At 46.7% G+C, this 23,838-nt stretch overlaps 1 protein-coding gene across 1 annotated transcript in view; it reads left to right on the forward strand.

Moving 5' to 3' along the window:
* Nucleotides 1–402: 402 nt before the first annotated feature.
* LOC144699546 (ankyrin repeat and fibronectin type-III domain-containing protein 1-like) overlaps nucleotides 403–23,838 on the forward strand; it is a gene marked incomplete at its 3' end in the record, with an annotated part of 134,721 nt that continues 111,285 nt past the window's right edge. Inside the window, exons 1-3 of the mRNA XM_078570592.1 lie at nucleotides 403–530; nucleotides 5,618–5,764; nucleotides 18,520–18,689. Coding sequence (XP_078426718.1) covers nucleotides 412–530; nucleotides 5,618–5,764; nucleotides 18,520–18,689 — 436 coding nt within the window. The remainder of the gene's footprint in view (nucleotides 531–5,617; nucleotides 5,765–18,519; nucleotides 18,690–23,838) is intronic.

A 23,838-nucleotide genomic window follows, 5' to 3' on the forward strand; every position in this document is an offset into this window, starting at 1 on the left:
GATATGAACCTTCCCATTCTGCACAACTTGGCATTGCCCAATCTATTGATATAATCGATACTGTCTAACTCTATTAAGGATAAAGAGGAATATACACATTATTCTGTACTGTACACAGAGACAGTGTCAATAGGAGTAAAGGGGGAATATACTTGTTCTGTAATGTGCATGGACACAGTGTAAGCAGGACTAAAGAGGAATATACTCCTGATTCTGGATGATACGGAGAGACAGATGAATGCGATTAGGAGGAATAGCTCTTTCAGGGAAAGACGCACAGAGATTATAAGCTAAATGGCCCCATCAGTGCTGTAAAATTCTTTGATTTGCACCAATCGTCTCAGCATAGTAAAGGTTGTGCCCTTACATTCACCATCTTCATTCTCACTTCCTTCAGGCGATATTGTGAAAATGTTTGTCGGTGGGAGAGTGAAACTGCCTTTTAATCTAAAACAAGAATTCAGTGGCTGTGGGAGGACAAAGCAAGGAAAGGCTCATTGCATAGATGGCCACCTGATGGAAGATGAAAGGTAAGTGGTGGTGGAAAATGCCATGAGATCTTGGCTCCTCGTTGATAATTTTTAAATGGCTGACTGGTCAAGGTGGGACTAACACCCACAATATCATACTGATATACTGCAGATCACAGCATGTAAATCGATCTTTGAAGCCTCAAAAACTCCTTCCAAAAATGGAGGCTGACTTGTAGCTGAGTATAAAATGTGAACGGTTGGTGTAGGTGTAGCTGAGTATAAAATGTGAACGGTTGGTGTAGGTGTAGCTGAATATAAAATGTGAACGGCTGGCGATGGTGTAGGTGGAGCTGAGTATAAAATGTGAACGGTTGGTGTAGGTGCAGCTGAGTATAAAATGTGAACGGTTGGCGATGGTGTAGGTGTAGCTGAGTATAAAATGTGAACGGTTGGTGTAGGTGTAGCTGAGTATAAAATGTGAACAGTTGGCGATGGTGTAGGTGTAGCTGAGTATAAAATGTGAATGGTTGGCGATGGTGTAGGTGGAGCTGAGTATAAAATGAGAACGGCTGGCGATGGTGTAGGTGTAGCTGAGTATAAAATGTGAACGGCTGGCGATGGTGTAGGTGGAGCTGAGTATAAAATGTGAACGGCTGGCAATGGTGTAGGTGGAGCTGAGTATAAAATGAGAACGGCTGGCGATGGTGTAGGTGTAGCTGAGTATAAAATGTGAACGGTTGGCGATGGTGTAGGTGTAGCTGAGTATAAAATGTGAACGGCTGGTGATGGTGTAGGTGGAGCTGAGTATAAAATGTGAACGGCTGGCGATGGTGTAGGTGTAGCTGAGTATAAAATGTGAATGGCTGGCGATGGTGTAGGTGGAGCTGAGTATAAAATGTGAACGGTTGGTGTAGGTGGAGCTGAGTATAAAATGTGAACAGTTGGCGATGGTGTAGGTGTAGCTGAGTATAAAATGTGAACGGCTGGCGATGGTGTAGGTGGAGCTGAGTATAAAATGTGAACGGCTGGCGATGGTGTAGGTGTAGCTGAGTATAAAATGTGAACGGTTGGCGATGGTGTAGGTGTAGCTGAGTATAAAATGTGAACGGCTGGCGATGGTGTAGGTGTAGCTGAGTATAAAATGTGAACGGCTGGCGATGGTGTAGGTGGAGCTGAGTATAAAATGTGAACGGTTGGTGTAGGTGGAGCTGAGTATAAAATGTGAACAGTTGGCGATGGTGTAGGTGTAGCTGAGTATAAAATGTGAACGGCTGGCGATGGTGTAGGTGGAGCTGAGTATAAAATGTGAACGACTGGCGATGGTGTAGGTGTAGCTGAGTATAAAATATGAACAGTTGGCGATGGTGTAGGTGGAGCTGAGTATAAAATGTGAACGGCTGGCGATGGTGTGGGTGTAGCTGAGTATAAAATGTGAACAGTTGGCGATGGTGTAGGTGGAGCTGAGTATAAAATGTGAACGGCTGGCGATGGTGTAGGTGGAGCTGAGTATAAAATGTGAATGGCTGGCGATGGTGTAGGTGGTCACCATTTTGAAATATGAAAAGAAACATAACATCGGTAATTCAAATTAATCAATGTCACATGTTTTATTGAATGAATTAACTCTACAAAGGTACCCTTAATCATAATCAAAATGTTTTAAAAACCGTCAAATTCATCATCTTCAACATCCAGCAGAAAGAGTTCATCAAATTCATTCTGAATCACTTTGGCTATGGCATCATTGTAAGGATCCCGCTCTGGATCAGATGTGGTGCTTTCAGTTTCAGAATCATCCCTCCACAATAAATCTTCCTCTCCATCCATTCAGTTAGGTATTCCACATTTTTTGAATCATCTGATGGCACTTTGGGGAGGTGATGGCGTAGTGGTATTGTCATTGGACTAGTAATGCAGGGACCCAGGGTAATGCTCTGGGGACCCGGGCTCAAATCCCTGCTGCAGCAAATAGTGGAATTTGAATTCAGTAAAAATCTGGAATTAAAAGTCTAATGATGACCATGATTGTTATAAAAACCCACCTGGTTTTCTAATGCCTGTCATCCTTACCTGCTCTGGCCTATATGTGACTCCAGACCCACAGCAACGTGGATGACTCTTAAATGGCCTAGCAAGTCACAAAAAAGGAATAAAACCAGATGGACCACCTGACATTGGCCTAGGCACCAGAAATGACAACGGCAATATCAGCCCTGCCAAGCCCTCCTCACTAACATCTGGGGGCTAGTGCCAAAATTGGGAGAGCTGTCTCACTGACTAGTCAAGCAACAGCCTGACATTGTCGTCCTCATGGAATCATACCTTACACATCATGTCCCAGACACCGCCATAACCATCCCTGAGTAGGTCCTGTCCCACCGGCAGGACAGACCCAGCAGAGGTGGCGGCACAGTGGTATACAGTCAGGAGGGAGTTGCCCTGGGATTCCTCAACATCGACTCCAGACCCTGAAGTCTCAAGGTGTCAGGCCAAACATGGGTAAGGAAACCTCCTGCTGATTACCACGTGCTGCCCTCCCTCACCTGATGAATCAGTGCTTCTCCATGTTGAACGTCACTTGGAGGAAGCACTGAGGGTGGAAAGGGCACAGAATGTGCTCTGGGTGGGGAACAATTGCACTCGAATCTGTAACCTCATGGCCCGGCATCTTCCCCCTTCTACCATTACCGCCAAGCCAGGGGATCAACTCTGGTTCAATGAAGAGTGCAGGAGGGCATGCCAGGAGCAGCATCAGGCATACCTAAATATGAGGTGGCAACCTGGTGAAGCTATAACACAGGATGACTTGCGTACCAAACAGCATGAGCAGCAAGTGATAGACAGAGCTAAGTGATCCCACAAGCAACGGATCAGATGGACAAGTTAACAACTCATTGGAGGTGGAGGCTCCAGAAATATCCCCATCCTCAATGATGGAGGAGCCCATCAGAAGATAAGGCTGAAGCATTTGCTACAGTCTTCAGCCAGAAGTGCTGAGTGAATGATCCATCCCGGCCTCCTCTGAAGGACCCCAGCATCACAGATCCCAGTCTTCAGCCAATTCTATTCACTACACGTGAAATCAAGAAATGGCTGAAGGCACTGGATACTGCAAAGGTTATGGGCCCTGACAATATTCCGGCAATAGTACTGAAGATTTGTGCTCCAGAACTTGCCGCGCCCCTAGCCAAGCTGTTCCAGTACAGCTACAACACTGGCATCCACCCGGCTATGTGGAAAATTGCACAGGTATGACCTGTACACAAAAAGCAGGACAAATCCAATCAGACCAATTACTGGCTCATCAGTCTACTCTCCATCATCAATAAAGTGATGGAAGGGGTCATCAACAGTGCTATCAAGTGGCACTTGCTTCACAAAAGCCTCCTCAATGACGCCCAGTTTGGGTTCCGCCAGCTCCTGACCTCATTACATCCATGGTTTAAACATGGACAAAAGAGCTGAACTCCTGAGGTGAGGTGAGACTGACTGCCCTTGACATCAAGGCCGCTTTTGACATCAAGGCAGCATTTAACCGAGTGTGGCATCAAGGAGCCCTAGCAAAACTGGAGTCAATGGGAATCAAGATGAAAATTCTCTGCTGGTTGGAGTCATACCCAACACAAAGGAAGATGGTTGTGGTTGTTGGAGGTTAGTCATCTCAGCTCCAGGACATCACTGCAGGAGTTCCTCAGGGTAGTGTCCTCGGCCCAACCATCTTCAGCTGCTTCATCAATGACCTTCCTTCCATCATAAGGTCAGAAGTGGGGATGTTCGCTGATGATTGCACAATGTTCAGCACCATTCGCGACTCCTCAAATGCTGCAAGACCTGGACAATATCTAGTCTTGGGCTGACAAGTGGCAAGTAACATTCACGCCACACAAGTGTCAGGCATTGACCATCTCCAACAAGAGAGAATCCAACCATCGCCCCTTGATGTTCACTGGCATTACCATCACTGAAACTTCCACTATCAACCTGGGGGTTACTGTGGACCAGAAACTGAACTGGACTAGCCATATAAATACTGTAGCTACGAGAGCAGGTCAGAGGCCGGGAATCCTGCAATGAGTAACTCACCTCCTGACTCCTCAAAGCCTGTCCACCATGTACAAGGCACAAGTCAGGAGTGTGATGGAATATTCCCCACTTGCCTGAATGAGCGCAGCTCCCACAACACTCAAGAAGCTGGACACCATCCAGGACAAAGCAGCCCACTTGATCAGCACCCTATTCACAAACATTCACTCGCTCCACCACCGACGCACAGTGGCAGCAGTGTGTGTATCATCTTCAAGATGCACTGCAGGAATTCACCAAGGCTCCTTAGACAGCACATTCCAAACCCATGACCACTACCATCTAGAAGGACAAGGGCAGCAGATAGATGGGAAACACCACCACCTGGAAGTTCCCCTCCAAGCCACTCTCCATCCCAACTTGGAAATATATCGGCCGTTCCGTCACTGTCGCTGGGTCAAAATCCTGGAACTCCCTCCCTAACAGCACTGTGGGTGTACCTACACCACATGGACTGCAGCGGTTCAAGAAAACAGCTCACCATCTCCTTCTGAGGGGCATTTAGGGATGGGCAACAAATGCTGGACCAGCCAGCAAAGCCCACATCCCGTGAGTGAATTAAAAAAAATAGCACCCATGGTTGTTTTCTCCCATCAATCATCCACCCATTCCATTCAGTGTGAACAAGATCCATGGATGGCTGAAGCACACATCTGAAGCTGCAGAGACCGATCCCACCCATACCGATCTCGCACAGACCGATCCCACCCGGACTGAACCCGCACAGACCGAACCCGCGCAGACCGAACCCGCGCAGACCGAACCCGCGCAGACCGAACCCGCGCAGACCGAACCCCCCCAGACCGAACCCCCCCAGACCCCACCCCCCCCAGACCCCACCCCCCAAGACCGAACCCCCCCAGACCAAACCCCCCCAGACCGAACCCCCCCAGACCGAACCCCCCCAGACCGAACCCCCCCAGACCGAACCCTCCCAGACCGAACCCGCACAGACCGAACCCGCACAGACAGACCCTGGCCTGATTTAAAATGAAAACAACTGTCCTTGGTCATCAAGTTACTGGGAGCCAGTAATCTGAGTTGTTCCCTTATCCTTGCAGGATGTTGGAGATGTTGAGTCAGGTGAGGCTGGTGGAGCTGGAGACCTGGCTGTGTACCCCCTCGCCAATCTTCCCACGGCGGCAGAGGACCCCTGCAGATATCATATGGCCAAAACACAAAATGGCACCTGTGGATCCAACAGGCAGGTACGTGTCAGCATGAGATGGGTGATCTCTCTGAGTAACATGACCAGTGTCATCAGCTTGCACTATACCTGCTTATGTGGTACGAGGTTTGAGTAACAGCACAGCACTCCCTCAGTACTGACCCTCTGACAGTGCAGCACTCCCTCAGTACTGACCCTCCGACAGTGCAGCACAGCCTCAGTACTGACCCTCTGACAGTGCAGCGCTCCCTCAGTACTGACCCTCCGACAGTGCAGCACAGCCTCAGTACTGACCCTCTGACAGTGCAGTGCTCCCTCAGTACTGACCCTCCGACAGTGCAGCGCTCCCTCAGTATTGACCCTCCAACAGTGCAGCACAGCCTCAGTACTGACCCTCCGACAGTGCAGCGCTCCCTCAGTATTGACCCTCCAACAGTGCAGCACAGCCTCAGTACTGACCCTCCGACAGTGCAGCACTCCCTCAGTACTGACCCTCCGACAGTGCAGCACAGCCTCAGTACTGACCCTCCGACAGTGCAGCACTCCCTCAGTACTGACCCTCCGACAGTGCAGCGCTCCCTCAGTACTGACCCTCCAACAGTGCAGCGCTCCCTCAGTACTGACCCTCCAACAGTGCAGCGCTCCCTCAGAATTGACCCTCCGACAGTGCAGCGCTCCCTCAGTACTGACCCTCCGACAGTGCAGCGCTCCCTCAGTACTGACCCTCCGACAGTGCAGCGCTCCCTCAGTGCTGACCCTCTGACAGGGCAGCACTCCCTCAGTACTGACCCTCCGACAGTGCAGCACTCCCTTAATACTACCCTCCGACAGATCAGTTCTTCCATAGTAGCCACCGATAGCCTGCCTCTCCTTACTCTCACAATCTCTATGGACTCAGCTCCCTCCAAGTCCTCAGCTTTTGTGAAAAATTTCTAATTTCCCCCACTCCACTGGTTCCTTTCCATTGTGAAGTCACCAGTGACACAAGCGGAATTGGCCTATTCTTGAAATTGTTGCATTATCCCCTGAGAGGGATTTGACATTCTGTTTAACTCAATGTGACTTTTCCTCACCATGGGGAAACCAAACATTTACATTGTGAATTTAGTTGAGGCTGGAGACCTGGGTTATTTCCGTGTAGTGTGAGCAGAGGTAGTTCTGGCTGAATGCAATCTGAGCTATCTGGGAGGGTCGGGAGAAATGGAATGATAAACCAATGTCAGTGGGTTTACGAGTGTTATCTATTTGTGTGTAAGTTGGAGGTGCAGCCAAAACTCACACTAAAAAAGTAGCAGCTTCTAACCCAGGCACTCATGCAGTCATTAACTGTTCATCTTGTTGGGTTGAATCAGATGAGGAAAGGCCCATTGCTTTCCAGTGATTGGAATACAGCAGTGGAATGTAATCAAAATTCAAATCAGAATGAAGTGGGATTGTTGTGCTGATTCACAACTCTTGACTACTACAATCTCTGCTCAATAAAGAAACACTTGCATTTCTGTCATGCCTTTCATGACCTTAGGATGTCCTAAGTACTTCATAGCGAATGAAGTACATTTGAAATGTGGCCACAGTTGCAATGTTGTAATGTAGGAAATGTAGCAACCAATTTGGGCACAGCAAGCTCCCACAAAAAGTAACAGGAAAATGACCAGATATACTGTTTTAGGAATGTGGTTGAGGGATAAATATTGCCCAGAGGAAAGAACCTACCAGGCCTTCTTCGAAATAATGAGAGGGTTGATGTGGCTGTTTGTGCCTTGTGCACAACACAACACATTCCCTGTGTTTTTAAAAAATCACTCCTGAGAAATGGGTTGTATTGGTATGGCCAGAATTTGTTGCCCATCCCTATTTGCCTTTGAGAAGTTGGTGGTGAGCTGCCTTCTTGAACCGCTGCAGTCCATGTGGTGTAGGTACACTCACAGTGCTGTTAGGGAGGGAGTTCCAGGATTTTGACCCAGCGATAGTGAAGGAACGGCGATATATTTCCAAGTCAGAATGGTGAGTGACTTGGAGATAAACTTCCGGGTAGTGGTGTTCCCATCTATCTGATGCCCTTGTCCTTCTAGATGGTAGAAGTTGTGGATTTTCTCTTCTTGCTGTCTAGACACTATTTCCACTAGGCTGCTGACTACTGAGTTTTCTTTCCAAGCTCCTATGCTAACTGATATTGTTAACAGCTCTCTCTCTTCAGGGTTTTGTCCTTACCCCCTTGAAGTCTGCTATTATCACCCCTTTCCTGAGAAAACAAGCCCTTGTCTCCACTGTCCTTGCAAACTACTCTCCATCTCCAACCTCCCTTTCCTCTCCAAAGTCATTGAACAACTTGTTGCTTCTGAAAACAGTTTCCATCTTGCACGGAACTCCATGTTTGAATCCCACCAATCAGGTTTCCAGCCCTACCATGGTACTGAAAGAGCGCTTATCAAAGTCACAAATGAAATCCTGTGTGACTGTGACAAAAGTAAACTTTTCCTTCTCGACCTGTCTTGCAGCCTTTGACACGATTAACCACACCATCCTCCTCCAACACCTCTCCACTGTCATCCAGCTGGGTGGGACTGTGCCCACCTGATTCCATTCCTATCGACCTAATCATAGCCAGAGAATCACTTGTAATGGCTCCTCTTCTCATTCCCATTTATCCTTGCTCCCTCCCCCTCCCCATGTCTCATCTACATGCTGCACCTTGGCACCAGCATCCAAAACCAGAGTGTTAGTTTTCACATGTACACTAACAACATCCTGCTCTACGTTACCACTGCTTCTCTCCATCCTCAACTGTCTCTAAATTGTCAGACTGCTTATCTGGCATCTTATACTGGAGCCCAGCACATCAGTGCAAAAGATAAGGCTGAAGCATTTGCTACAATCTTCAGCCAGAAGTGCTGAGGATGACCCATCTTGGTCTCCTCTGGAGGTCCCCAGCATCACAGATGTCAGTCTTCAGCCAATTTGATTCACTCCATCTGATATCAAGAAACGATTGAAGGCACTGGATACTGCAAAGGCTATGGGCCCTGACAATATTCCGGCAATAGTACTGAAGACTTGTGCTCCAGAACTTGCCACGTCCCTAGCCAAGCTGTTCCAGTACAGCTACAATACAGGCATCTACCTGGCTATGTGGAAAATTGCCCAGGTACGTCCTGTACACAAAAAGTAGGACAAATCTAACCTGGCCAATTACCGCCCCACCAGTCTACACTCGATCAACAGTTAAGTAATGGAAGGGGTCATCAACAGTGCTATCAAGCGGCATTTGCTTAGCAATAACCTGCTCACTGATGCCCAGTTTGGGTTCTGCCAGGGCCACTCAGCTCCTGACCTCATTACAGTCTTGGTTCAAACATGGACAAAAGAGCTGAACTCCAGAGGTGAGGTGAGAGTGACTGCCCTTGACATCAAGGCAGCATTTGACCGAGTGTGGCATCAAGGAGGCCTAGCAAAACTGAAGTCAATGGGAATCAGGGGGAAAACTCTCTGCTGGTTGGAGTCATACCCAGCACAAAGGAAGATGGTTGTGGCTGTTGGGGGTCAATCATCTCAGCTCCAGAACATCACTGCAGGAGTCCCTCTGGGTAGTTTCCTCGGCCCAACCATCTTCAGCTGCTTCATCAATGACCTTCCTTCCATCATAAGGTCAGAAGTGGGGATGTTCGCTGATGATTGCATAATGTTCAGCACCATTTGCAACTCCTCAGATACTGAAGCAGTCCATGTCCAAATGCAGCAAGACCTGGACAATATTCAGTCTTAGGCTGACAAGTGGCAAATAACATTCGCACCACACAAGTGTCAGGCAATGACCATCTCCAACAAGAGAGAATCTAACCATCGCCCCTTGACATTCAATGGCATTACCATCACTGAATCCCCCACTATCAACATCCTGGGGGTTACCATTGACCAGAAACTAGCCATATGAATACTGTGGCTACAAGACAGGTCAGAGACTAGGAATCCTGCGGTGAGTAACTCACCTCCTGACTCCCTAAAGCCTGTCTACAATCTACAAGGTGCAAGCCTATAAGACGTAGGAACAGAAGTAGGCCATTTGGCCCATTGAGTCTGCTCTGCTATTCAATGAGATCATGGCTGAGCTAATAATCGTCAACTCCACTTTCCTGCCTTTTCCCCATAACCCTTGATTCCCTTTCTCATTAAAAATCTGTCTATCTTAGCCTTGAATATACTTAATGACCCAGCCTCTACAGCCCTCTACGGTAGAGAATTCCACAGATTCACTACCCTCTGAGAGAAGAAATTTCTCCTCATCTCTGTTTTAAGTGGGCGACCCCTTACTCTGAGGTTAGCCCCCTTACTCTGAGATTATTCCCTCTGTTCCTAGACTCTCCCTCAAGGAGCCATTAATTTTGCCTTTTTACCATCTTTTTCCCCCTTTGACCCTATTTGCTGTTTTTCTTTATGTTTGTACACTCTGTCCCTTCCTGTCACACTCTGGCTATCATTACCTAAATAGCTGCCCTGAAATGCTGCCATGTCCTTTTTGTTTTGTTAGCCTACATATTCCTTCTCCAGAACCCTCCCTCCCTCTATTTAGTTTAAAGCCCTCTCTACAGCCCTAGTTATTCAATTCGCCGGGACACTGGTCCCAGCACGGTTCAAGTGAAGCCCCTCCCAGCGGAACAGCTCCCTTCTACCTCAGTACTGATGCCAGTGCCCCATGAACTGAAACCCATTCCTCCCACACCAATCTCTGAGCCATGCATTTAATTCCTTGACTTTATTTACCCTATGCCAGTTTGCCCGTGGCTCAGGTAGTAATCCCGAGATTATTACCTAGGAGGCTCTGCTTTTTAATTTAGCTCCTAACTGTCCGAATTCTTTCAGCAGAACCTCCTTTCTAGTCCTATCAATGTCACTGATACCAATGTGGACGACAACAACTGGATCCCTCCCCTCCCACTCCAAGTTCCTCTCCAGCCCTGAGGAGATGTCCTTAACCCTGGCACCAGGCAGGCAACACAGCCTTCGGGACTCATGCTCACGGCTGTAGAGAACAGTATCTATCCCCCTAATTATACTGTCCCCTACCACTACTACATTCCTATTTCCTCCCCCCACTTGAATGGCTCCCTGCAGTCCCTGCTGTCTTCCACACAGCTTGCAAGAACCTCAAAACTGTTGAATAATTGCAGAGGCCGAGGCTCCTCAAACTCTACCCCCTGGGCCCCCAAACCTGCTTCACCTGCAGTCACACCCTCCTGTCCCTGATCACAGACCAAATTTGAATGACCTAATCTGAGGGGTGTGACCGCCTCCTGGAGCAAAGTGTCCAGGTAACTTTCCCCCTCCCTGATGTGGCTCAATGTCTGCAGCTCAGACTCCAGCTCCTTAACTCTGATCCAAAGGTCCTTGAGCTGCAAACACTTACTACAAATGTGTTCGCTCTGGATCACCTTGGCATCCAGCAGGTCCCCCATGCTGCAGCAGCAACACATCACCCGCCCTGCCATGTCTATCGTATTTTATTTAATTTATTAATTAATTACTTTAGAGGAATCAGGAGTGTGATGGAATACTCTCCACTTGCCTGGATGAGTGCAGCTCCAACAACACTCAAGAAGCTCTACACCATCTAGGACAAAGCAGTCCAATTGATCGACACCCCATCCACAAACATTCACTCCCTCCACCACCGACGCACAGTAGCAGCAGTGTGTGTACCATCTACAAGATGCACTGCAGGAATTCACCAAGGCTCCTTAGACAGCACCTTCCAACCCCACAACCACTACCATCTAGAAGGACAAGGACAACAGATAGATGGGAACACCACCACCTGGAAGTTCCCCTCCAAGTCACTCACCATCCTGACTTGGAAATATATCGCCGTTCCTTCACTGTCGCTGGGTCAAAATCCTGGAACTCCCCTCCTAACAGCACTGTGGGTGTACCTACACTACATGGACTGCATCAGTTCAAGAAGGCGACTCACCACCACCTTCTCAGGGGCAATTAGTGATGGGCAATAAATGCTGGCCCAGCCAGTGACGCCCATATCCCATGAAAGAATTTAAAAAATCCCCATATCACCGTCTCTCCCCTCCCGTGCCCAGACCAGCTTATACTGAGGGCGATGCTTATTTGGTTTTACAAGTTAAGCTAATACAATTTGGTGGAAACAAATTGTTATTCAGTTGAAGCAGTGTGAAGCTTCTGATCTTGGTGGTACTGTGGGGGTGGAGCGGGGTGGGTGTGGGGTGTATGGGTGGGAAGGAACAATATCTTTTACTGTGAGGTCAGTTTGGTCTCATACAGGGAGGAGGAGAAAATAAAGACTAATTGAAAGAATATTGTGTTAGCAGGAATGACGCAGAATAGGAGAAACTGTTGCCATGGTTAAAGATGGAAGCAGTAAGGCTGAGGCTATGTTCAATCACTTAGTTTTTCGGCCCTATCATTCAGGCTTCAAAAATAGAGCATTGCTGAAAGACACCAGAGGCCAGGCTTGAGGTCAATGCCAAGTGAGATTTTGCTTTTTTTTGTTTACTCTCTGAACTCTCTTCTGAACTCAGAAGTAGTGAATAATATTCATAAATATCAGAACAAAGCGCAAGGCAGAAAGAGAGAGAGTGAGAGAGAAAGGGAAGAGGAGAGGTAATGAGAGAGAGAGAAGGGTAATAGGGAGTGTGAAGGGAATGGAAGGTATATGGAGCCAGCGAGAGAGGTAGAACTGAAAGAAGGAATGAAAGGAATCAGCCAGAACAGAACTAAATAAAACTGTTAACTTGGGACATCACAAAAGGATGTTGAAACACTGGAAAAAATACAGAAGAGAAATCCAAAGATGTTACCAGAATGAGAGGATGAATCGATCAGGAAGGATTGAATAGGCTGAGGTCCCTTGAAGAAAGGAATACTGAGATGAGATCTGATAAAGATCTTTAAAACTAGGAAAGGGTTTGATAGAGTGGAAACTGACTCCATTTATGGATGAGCTCAGAACAAGGAACCATAATTATAAGACAGTTACTGACAGATCACAGGAGACATTCAGGAAGAGGTTTGTTACCTAGAGGCATGGTGAGAGTGTGGAACTCACTGCCACATGGAGTGATTGAACCAGAGACCATTGGTCCATTTGATGGGAGATTTTTAATGTATATATAAGGGAGAATGGAATGGAAGGATATGGGGGGAAGGTGGGAATAGAGGGAGATGGAAGTAGGGTGGGAATAGAGAGATATGTGGGGAGAATGGAAATAGAGGGAGATGGGGCAGGATGGAAAGAAGTAATTAGAGTGGGAGAAGATTTGTGTGGAGCATCAACAATGGCCTAGAGCAGATGTACTGAATAGCCTGTTTCTGTGCTGTCCATTCTGTGGAGCTGTAATGATAGTCATGCGAGCTACCCAGTTTCTGCAGTGTACAGATCCTGTGACTGCCTTCCAGACAATGGGTTTTTAATATTAAATGATGTTGATAAAGTTTATTTTGTTCTGTTGCTGGAGAAACTCTTGGGCTTTAGGCCCAGTCAGTCCGGTTTAACAAAAGAAGACTCCCTGACACAGTTATCATATGCTATATCAGCGCCTTGTCGCAGTCTCAGTGACTCGGGCTGCGGTGTCAGTTAGCCACTGACTGCAAAGCTTAAGGCAATGAACAGCATATCGCTACAGGGTTCAAAGAATTATACAACAGAGAAGGAGGCCATTCAGCCCACATTGTACCTGTGCTGACCTTTTGAAAGAGCTATCCTATTTGTCCCACTCCTGTTCTTTTACCATAATCCAGAAAATCTTTTCTTTTCAAGTATTTATCCAATTCTCTGTTGAAAGTTACTATTGAATCTGCTTTCACCAGCCTTTCAGGCAGCACGTTCCAGATCACAACAACCTGCTGCATAAACAAATTCTCATCTCTCCTCTGGGTTGTATGTATCACCGCAAGAGTGGCGAGAAGGAAGGAGAGAGGGGAAAGAGAGAGTGAATACGGTGTAAAGGGAGGTGTGAAAGAGAGGAAGAGATTGAAAAAACGGAGAGTAGAGAGTGTGCATGAGAGAATAAAAAAGAAAGAATGAAAGAGGAATGGAGAATGAGTGAAGAAAGTGACAATGGAAGGTGAAAAATGGAAAGTTGGAACGCTATAATGAATGTGAAAGACGGCATGAGAGAGCCTGGGAAAATGAAAGGATAGAGACAGAGTGAAATATAACAGGAAAGTGTTTACTTTAAGCGCCATTTCTGAATAATACTTAACCAGTATCTCAGCACATACCCACCAGCACACTGACACATAACCCACACATAACCAACATATAATCAAACAATTTAAGAAAGGATATACTAGCATTGGAGGCCAGATTCACTAGGCTGATCCCTGGGATGAAGGGGCTGGTTTATCAAGATCAGCTAAACAGGTTAGGCCTTTATTCAGTAGAGTTTAGAAGAATGAGGGGTGATCTTATTGAAACATACAAGATTCTGGGGTGGCTTGACAGGGTAGATGTTGAGAAGATGTTTCCACCAGTGGGGAATCTCGAACTAGGGGACATAGTTACAGAATAAGGGGCACTCATTTAAAACTGAGATGCAGAGGAATTTCTTACCTCAGAGGGTAGTGAATGTCTGGAATTCTCTAACCCAGAGAGTTGTGGAGGCTAGATCACTGAAAGTATTTAAAGAGGAGGTAGATTTTTGAAATATTGGAGAGTTGAGGGCTATGAGGAATTGGCACGAAAGAGGAGTTGAGGCCTGGGGCAGATCAGCCATAATCTTATTGAATGGTGGGGCAAACTTGAGGGGCCGAATGGCCTACTCCTGCTCCTATTTCTTAAGTTCTTGTGTAACACATAACTAACACAAAACCAGTACTTCCACATGTAACCACCAGCATACCAGACTGTGGGGGATTAACACTGACCACCTTTAACTAGTCTCAAATCTCTTGACTACCATGTCTGCCAATAACAACAACAACTTGCATTTATATTGCACTTCTAATGAAGTAAAGTATCTCAAGGTGATTCATGGCACTGTTATCAGATACAACTTGACACCAAGCCACAGAGGATATGTTAGGACAGATGACAAATAGCTCAGTCAAAGAAGTAGGTTTTAAGGATTGCATTGAAGGAGGAGAGAGAGGTAAGAGGCGAAGAGGCAGCTGAAGGCACAGTTGCCAATGGTGGAGTGATTAAAATCAGGGGATGGTCAAAAGGCCAGAATTGGTGGAATGCAGATATCTTGGAGGGTTGTGGGGTTGCAGGAGATTTCAGAGTTAAGGAGGGAGTGAGGACATGGAGGGATTTGAAAACAAGGGTGAGAATTTGAAACCAGGCTTCACATTCAAAGGATCATCCTCCGCCATTTTCCCCAACTCCAGCATGATGCCACCACCAAACACATCTTCCCCTCCCCACCTCTGTCAGTATTCCGAAGGGCCCTTTCCCTCTGTGACTCCCTGGTCCACTCCTCTATCACCGCCAACACCTCATCCCTTCCCACGGCACCTTCCCATGCTTGTGCAGGAGGTGTAACACCTGCCCCTTTGCCTCCTCCTTCCTCACTGTCCAAGGCCCCAAACACTCCTCCCAGGTGAAGCAGCGATTTACCTGAACTTCTTTTAATTTAGTCTATTGTATTTGCTGCTCCCAATGCGGTCTCCTCTACATTGGGGAGACCAAATGCAGACTGGGTGACTGTTCTGCAGACACCTCCGCTCAGTCCGCGTGCTTGACTCAGATCTCCCTGTCCCTTACCATTTCAATTCATCATCTTGCTCTCATGCCCGCATGTCCTTCATTGGCCTGCTGCAATGTTCCAGTGAAGCCCATCACAAACTAGGGGAACAGCACCTCATCTTCCGATTAGGCACTTTACAGCCTTCCAGATGTAACATTGAGTTCAACAGTTTCAGACGTGACCTCTGATCCCTTTTGATACTGTTTTTTGCCAGCTGCTGGTCCGAATCTTGTCTTTCATCTAGCTTTTGGACAGAGCTGATCATTATTCTGCCATTTACACTCACTCTGGACCAATGTTTTGTCTCTTTACAACATCCAATACCACTCCCTTTGCCTTTTATTCCATTACACCTTTGTCATTTAATTTCTCCTGCCAGACCTGCTGAGTATTTCCAGCACTTGCTGTTTTTATTTGAGAATTTAAAAATCAGTTTCATTCTGAATTACTGTGGGACATTTAGTTTCTGAAGCTAACTCTATAACAGCAAATTGGTAATATAGGGGTCAAGTTGAGGAGGGGTCAGTGTGGGGGAAGTCAGTGTGGGGAGAGCTGGAGAAACTGTTGAGAAAGTGTGAGCAGAGGATGCTGTTCCAGTGCTCTGATGCTGTCTGTGATGGTGTTGGTGCTGTGACGGTGTCTGTGTGGGTGGTATGATGGTGTGTGTGATGGTGTCAGTTTCTGGCTCTATGTCTCTTGCAGTTTCCTGTGTAGTATTTGTACTTGTTGCCTTGAGCAGCCCATGGGACTAATGGAACTGACAGCAAGTCTGCTTGAGGATATGTTTCAAAGGCTGTTGTAAAGCAGCACATTTTGGCTCCAGCTCTGAGGGAACTGACACATTTTGCAAGCTGTGGTTTTATAAGCTGACCTCACAAAGGCAACAGGCAAAGACCAGGAGCCTGCTGGAGAAATGTAACCACGATCTCTCCTCTCGCTCCCATCATCCGTCTCTCCTCCTCTCTATTTTTCTCACCCTCTTCGTCTCTCCATCCGTCTCTGAGCTTGTATCTCTCCCCCATCTATCTCTTTCTCTCTTCCCCCTCTGTGTCTCTATCCTCATCTCTGTCTTTCGACATCTCTCTCCCCTTGTCTCTCTCGCATCGTTTCTAACTCTCCTTTTCTTGTGCTTCTTCTTTTCATTCTCTTGAATGTTCCCTCTCTCTCCATCCATCCGTGTCTCATTATCTTGCACAATCTGCATTTCTCAATTTCCACCTTTCTCTCTCCCTGACTCTTTCTCTCTCTGTGAAAGTGATGCTAATTTTAGAGAAAGTTGCGACCTGTTTTCGCTGGTGGTTGAAGAGACGGCCTAGGTCGTATAGGAAACGTTCGTGGCGGAGTCGGAGTTACACAGTGACCGAGTCCAGGTATTGGGTACCCTAGGCTTGTACAATCTTCTTGGTACTGCACAGTGTTGGTGAGGCAGCAAATCTTCACTTTAGAAAAATATTGTGTTCATTTATTCCCATCACAGAGAAAATCGTTACAAATGAGTTTGATTTATGGGTGTCCATGGTCCAGTTAAATGCAGACTAAGTGTGTTTGGTGCTGCATAGTTTAATGTATTTATGTCTTCTGGATGAATAAAAATGAAAGTATTTTTAAAATACTATAGTGTATCTGACAATTCTGATATAATTAAATAAACGTTGAGTATAGGGAGAGAAGGATAGAGAGGGAGAACTGTACCCCAATGAGTGTCAGTTCCCTCAGGAATGCATGAAATGGGACAGACAGAGTTGAGGACCCTGTCGATCATGGTGGATGGGGAAAAGGCAGACGTATCTGAAGCAGTGTTATGAAGGTTACATCATTGGAACAGATGCGACAGGTACAGATAAACTGGAGAACACCAGAAGCGGGGCAGGAAGCTGTGTAGACAGGATAGTTGTGGGATTCAGTGGGCATATTGTGGACATTGGTCAATAGCTTATCCCCAATAATGGAGATGAAGAATTTGATGAAGGAAAAGGAAGAGTCAGGCGCAGGCAAGGGAAGGGTGAAAACTGGAAGCAAAATTGGTGCAATTTTCCAATTCATGACGAGAGCAGGAATTATTGGCATCACTACATCGTTATTCAGACTCCGCTAGGTAGAGGTCAGTTCGCTGGACAACAACAGCAACACATTTGTCAACGGGCTTCATGACAATGTTGAGGTTGGACCTGAAAGAACTGACTCCTCATCTGCCACCTCTGCCTCATCCAGCCTCACCATCACCAGGACTCCAGGCAAACATGTTGTCCAGTGGCCATGTAGTGAGGAAGAGAAGACGACTTCCCCCAGTACCTCGAGGTCTCCTCTCCAAAAATGCAGGTACATGTAACTACTGCTGACAGTCTCAGTTATAACACTCTGTAACATCCCGCCTTCAGTGCTAGAGTGCTGCAAGTTCTGAGGGAGACAGATTTGAGTGAGTGAACAGAGTAGAATTTGAGACAGCTGATGTCATGCCAGCAGTTTCCAATAAAAAGATCTAGAGAGGACAAACATCTAGAGGGAAGGGTCTAGATGGAGGGAGATAACTCGAGACTGGTAAAAGGTTTGGCTGAGCGAGGGGAGGACTCCTAACCAAAGAAGTGGGCAGGAAGGTAAAGGTGAAAGAAGAAGAACTCATTGTCATGCTAAGCTTGAAATTTGTTGAGGTAGGGACATAAGGGGATGAGCTGAGGCCTTTGCTAAGGACAGATCATTCAGGGTCAGAGAAGGGATAGTGAAATCAAGGCAAAGGGTGAGATTGGAAAGAGGGATGGAATGAGAGTGAAGTGAAGGGGAAGAAAGATCTGGAGGGGCTTTGGTATCCAAGAGTTGTTGAAGCTTGAAGTCCTTGATACCTGAAAGAACCAAAGTATTTTGTTAAAGAGTCAGACAGTGTGATGAATCTGGAATTCAAGAAGAGTGAGTGAGACAGGTAACTGGAGCTTGAGATTAACAGGGAGACAATTCAGAGGAGAACTCAAACTGAAGTATTGATAAACTGAAGAGAGAGCAAAAAGATTGCAATGGAGAGAGCCGGAGGGTGGAGGTTAAAGTGAGGAGGTTCTCAGGTATTCACATGTTTCTATCATAAATTCCTCAGGATGTTTGAAAGAAAGGGAAGCTTGAGCGGGAATCTGCAGACCCCACCTCTGCCTCATCCAGCCTCACCATCACCAGGACTCCAGGCAAACATGTTGTCCAGTGGCCATGTAGTGAGGAAGAGAAGACGACTTCCCCCAGTACCTGGAGGTCTCCTCTCCAAAAATGCAGGTACATGTAACTACTGCTGACAGTCTCAGTTATAACACTCTGTAACATCCCACTTTCAGAAGAAGACTCTCAGTTATAGCATTTTATGTTACACCCCACTTTCAACAACAACAAAAGCTTTCTTTTATGTAGCATCTTTAACATAGCCAACGTGCTTAACAGAGCAATGTCAATAAAAACATTTTTGATCCTGAGCCACAGGAGATAGTAGGTCAGATGACCAAAAGCTTGGTCAAAGACGTAGGTTTTAAGGAATGTCTTGAAGAAGGAAAGTGAGGTAGAGAGGCGGAGAGATATAGGGAAGAAATTGCAGAGTTTAGAGTCTAGGTAGCTGAAGGTGCAGCCAGCTGTGGAGAGGTGATGGTGTAGTGGTATTGTCTCTGAACTAATAATCCACAGAAAAACAAAAACAGAATTACCTGGAAAAACTCAGCAGGTCTGGCAGCATTGGCGGAGAAGGAATCAGTTAACGTTTCGAGCCTTCATGACCCTTCGGCAGAACTGAAGCATAGTTAGGAGAAGGGAGAAATATAAACTGGTTTAAGGTGGAGTGGGTCGGGGGGGGTGGAGAGGGGGGTGGAGAGAGACGTTGAGGGTGTGGTGATTGTGGAGATAAGCAGTGATAGGAGCAGATAATCAAAAGATGTCACAGACAAAAGGGTCAAAGAGGTGTTGAAGGTGGTGATATTTGGCTAAGAAAAGTGCTAATTAAGAATGGAAGACAGGATATTCAAAGTACAGCTCTAGTTGGGGTGGGGTGGACAGACTAACAAGGTTTTAGTTTTAGATTTAAAAATAATGGAAATAGGTGGGGAAAGAAGAATCTATATAAATTATTGAAAAAAAAGGGGGGGGGGGGAGAAACGGGGTGGGGATGGGGGGAGGGGGAGTTTAAGATCTAAAGTTGTTGAATTCAATATTCAGCCCGGAAGGCTGTAAAGTGCCTAGTTGGAAGATGAGGTGCTGTTCCTCCAGTTTGCGTTGGGCTTCACTGGAACAATGCAGCAGGCCAAGGACGGACATGTGGGCAAGAGAACAGGGTGGAGTGTTGACAGGGCCCTCAACCGTGTCCGGCCCATATCCCGCGCATCCTCCCTCACGCCTTCTCCTCCTTCCCAGAAACATGATAGGGTCCCCCTTGTCCTCACTTATCACCCCACCAGCCTCCGCATTCAAAGGATCATCCTCCGCCATTTCCGCCAACTCCAGCATGATGCCACCACCAAACACATCTTCCCTTCACCCCCTCTGACGGCATTCCGTAGGGATCGTTCCCTCCGGGACACCCTGGTCCACTCCTCCATCACCCCCTACTCCTCAACCCCCACCTATGGCACCTCCCCATGCCCACGCAGAAGATGCAACACCTGCCCCTTCACTTCCTCTCTCCTCACCGTCCAAGGGCCCAAACACTCCTTTCAAGTGAAGCAGCATTTCACTTGCATTTCCCCTAACTTAGTCTACTGCATTCGTTGCTCCCAATGCGGTCTCCTCTACATTGGAGAGACCAAACGCAAACTGGGCGACCGTTTTGCGGAACACCTGCGGTCTGTCCGCAAAAAAGACCCAAACCTCCCTGTCGCTTGCCATTTTAACACTCCACCCTGTTCTCTTGCCCACATGTCTGTCCTTGGCCTGCTGCATTGTTCCAGTGAAGCTCAACGCAAACTGGAGGAACAGCACCTCATCTTCCGACTAGGCACTTTACAGCCTTCCGGGCTGAATATTGAATTCAACAACTTTAGATCTTAAACTCCCCCTCCCCCCATCCCCACCCCGTTTCCCCCCCCCCCTTTTTTTTTTCAATAATTTATATAGATTCTTCTTTCCCCACCTATTTCCATTATTTTTAAATCTAAAACTAAAACCTTCTTAGTCTTTTCCACCCCACCCCCACTAGAGCTGTACTTTGAATATCCTGTCTTCCATTCTTAATTAGCACTTTTCTTAGACAAATATCACCACCTTCAACACCTCTTTGACCCTTTTGTCTGTGACATCTTTTGATTATCTTCTCCTATCACTGCTTATCTCCACAATCACCACACCCTCAACGTCTCTCTCCACCCCCCTCTCCACCCCCCCCCCCACTCCACCTTAAACCAGTTTATATTTCTCCCTTCTCCTAACTATGCTTCAGTTCTGCCGAAGGGCCATGAAGGCTCGAAACGTTAACTGATTTCTTCTCCGCCGATGCTGCCAGACCTGCTGAGTTTTTCCAGGTAATTCTGTTTTTGTTTTGGATTTCCAGCATCCGCAGTAGCTTTTAGCTTTTTGTTTTAATAATCCACAGACCCAGGGTAATGCTCTGGGGACTCGAGTTCGAATCCTATCACGGCAGATGGTGGAATTTGAATTCAATAAATATCTGGAATTAAAAGCCTGATGTCTCATGGCATCAGGTCAAATATGGACAAGGAAACCTCCTGCTGATTATCATATACCACCCTCCCTCAGCTGATGACTTAGTGCTCCTCCATGTTGAACACCACTTGGAGGAAGCAGTGAGGGTGGCAAGGGTGCAGAATGTACTCTGGGCAGGGGACATCAATGCCCATCACCAAGAGTGGCTGAGCTGGCAGAGTGATGGAAGAGGTCATCATCAATGCTATCAAGTGGCACTTGCTTAGCAATAACTTGCTCAGTGACACCCAGTTTGGGTTCTGCCAGGGCCACTCAGCTCCTGACCTTATTACAGCCCTAGTTCAAACTAAAGAGCTGAACTCCTGAGGTGAGGGTGACTGTCCTTGAAATCAAGGCTGCATTTGACTGAGTATGGCATCAAGGAGCCCCAGCAAAACTGGAGTCAATGGGAATCAGAGAAAACTCTCCACTGGTTGGAGCTATACCTAGCACAAAACAAGGTGGTTGTGGTTACTGGAGGTCAGTCATCTCAGCTCCAGCACATCACTGCTGGAGTTCCTCAGGGTAGTGTCCTCGGCCCAACCATCATCATCAATGACCTTCCTTCCAACATAAGATCAGAAGTGGGGATGTTTGCTGATGATTGCACAATTGCACCATTTGCGACTCCTCAGATACTGAAGCAGTCCATGTCCAAATGCAGCAAGATCTGGACAATTTCCAGGCTTGGGTGACAAGTGGCAAGTAACATTCACGCCACACAAGTGCCCATCAATGACCATCTCCAACAAGAGAGAATCTAATCATTGCCCTTGACATTCAATGGCATTACCATCACTGAATCCCCCACTATCAACACCCTGGGGGCTACCATTGACCAGAAACTGAACTGGACTAGCCATGTAAATACTGTGGCTACAAGAGCAGGTCAGAGGCTGGGAATCCTACGACGAGTAACTCACGTCCTGAATCCCCAAAGTCTGTCCACCATCTACAAGGCACAAGTCAGGAGTGTGATGGAATACTCCCCACTTGCCTGAATGAGTGCACCTACTACAACACTCAAGAAGCTTGACACCGTCCAAGACAAAGCAGCCCATTTGACTGGCACCCCATCCACAAACATTTACTCCCTCCACCACCGATGCACAGTAGCAGCAGTGTGTACCATCTACAAGATGCACTGCAGGAATTCAACAAGGCTCCTTAGCACCATCCAAACCCACGACCACTACCATCTAGAAGGACAAGGGCAGCAGATAGATGGGAAAACCACCACCTGCAAGTTCCCATCGAAGCCAATCACCCTCCTGGCTTGGAATATATCACCATTCCTTCACTGTTGCTGGGTCAAAATGCTGGACTCCCTCCCTAACTGCACTGTGGGTGTACCTACACCACTTGGACTGCAGCGGTTCAAGAACATAAGAAATATGAGCATGAGTAGGCCATTCAGCTCCTCAACCCTGCCCCACCATTCAATAAGATCTTGGCTGATCTGCCCCAGGCCTCAACTCCTCTTTTGTGCCAGGTCCTCATAACCCTCAACTCTCCAATATTTCAAAAATCTATCTACCTCCTCTTTAAATACTTTAAGTGATCTAACCTCCAAACTCTCTGGGGTAGAGAATTACAGACATTCACTGCCCTCTGAGAGAAAAAATTCCTTTGCATCTCAGTTTTAAATGAGTGTTCCCTTATTCTGTAACTATGTCCCCTAGTTCGAGATTCTCCCACTAGTGGAAACATCTCAATATCTACCCTGTCAAGGCCCCTCAGAATCTTGTATGTTTTAATAAGATCACCCCTCATTCTTCTAAACTCTAATGAATAAAGATCTAACCTGTTTAGCTGTTCTTGATAAATTAACCCCTTCACCCTAGGAATCAGCCTAGTGAAACTGTTTTGAATTGTCTCCAATGCCAATATATCCTTTCTTAAATACGGGGACCAAAACAATACACATTATTCCAGGTGCGGCCTCACCAACACCCTATACAGTTGTAACAAGACTTCCCTATTTTTAAACTCCAGCCCCCTAGCAATACAGGCCAAAATTCCATTTGCCTTCTGAATCACTTGCTGTACCTGCATGCTAACTTTTTGTGTATCATGAACAAGAACACCCAGATCCCTCTGTGCTGCACTTTTTTGGGGTCTCTCCATTTAAATAATAGTCTGACTTTTGATTCTTCCTACCAAAGTGCATGACCTCACACTTTCCTACATTAAACTCCATCTGCCAAGTTTCTGCCCACTCATTCAACCTGTCTATGTCCCCTTGCAGATTCCTTATGTCCTCATCACAACATGCCCTCCCACCTATTTTTATATCGTCAGCAAATTTGAATACATTACAGTCTGCCCCCTCCTCCAAGTCATTAATATAGGTAGTAAATAATTGAGGCCTTAGGACTGATCCTTGTGGAACTCCACTAGTTACGTCTTTCTAACCTGAAAAAGATGCATTAATCCCAACTCTCTGTCTTCTGTGTGTTAACCAATCCTCAATCCATGCTAATACATTACCCCTAAAACCATGAGCTCCTATCTTGTGCAGTAACCTTTTATGTGGCACAATATCGAATGCCTTCTGGAAATCCAAATATGCTACATCTACCAGCTCCACTTTATCAACTCTGCTTGTTATATCCTCGAAGAACTCTAGCAAATTTGTCAAACATGATTTCCCTTTCACAAAACCATGTTGACTCTTTTTGATTGCGTTAAACTTTTCTAAATGTCCTGCTATTTCTTCCTTAATAATGGACTGTAGCATTTTCTC

Source organism: Cetorhinus maximus, chromosome 24 (assembly GCF_964194155.1).
Source record: "Cetorhinus maximus chromosome 24, sCetMax3.hap1.1, whole genome shotgun sequence".
In the NCBI taxonomy this organism is placed as follows: Eukaryota; Metazoa; Chordata; class Chondrichthyes; order Lamniformes; family Cetorhinidae; genus Cetorhinus; species Cetorhinus maximus.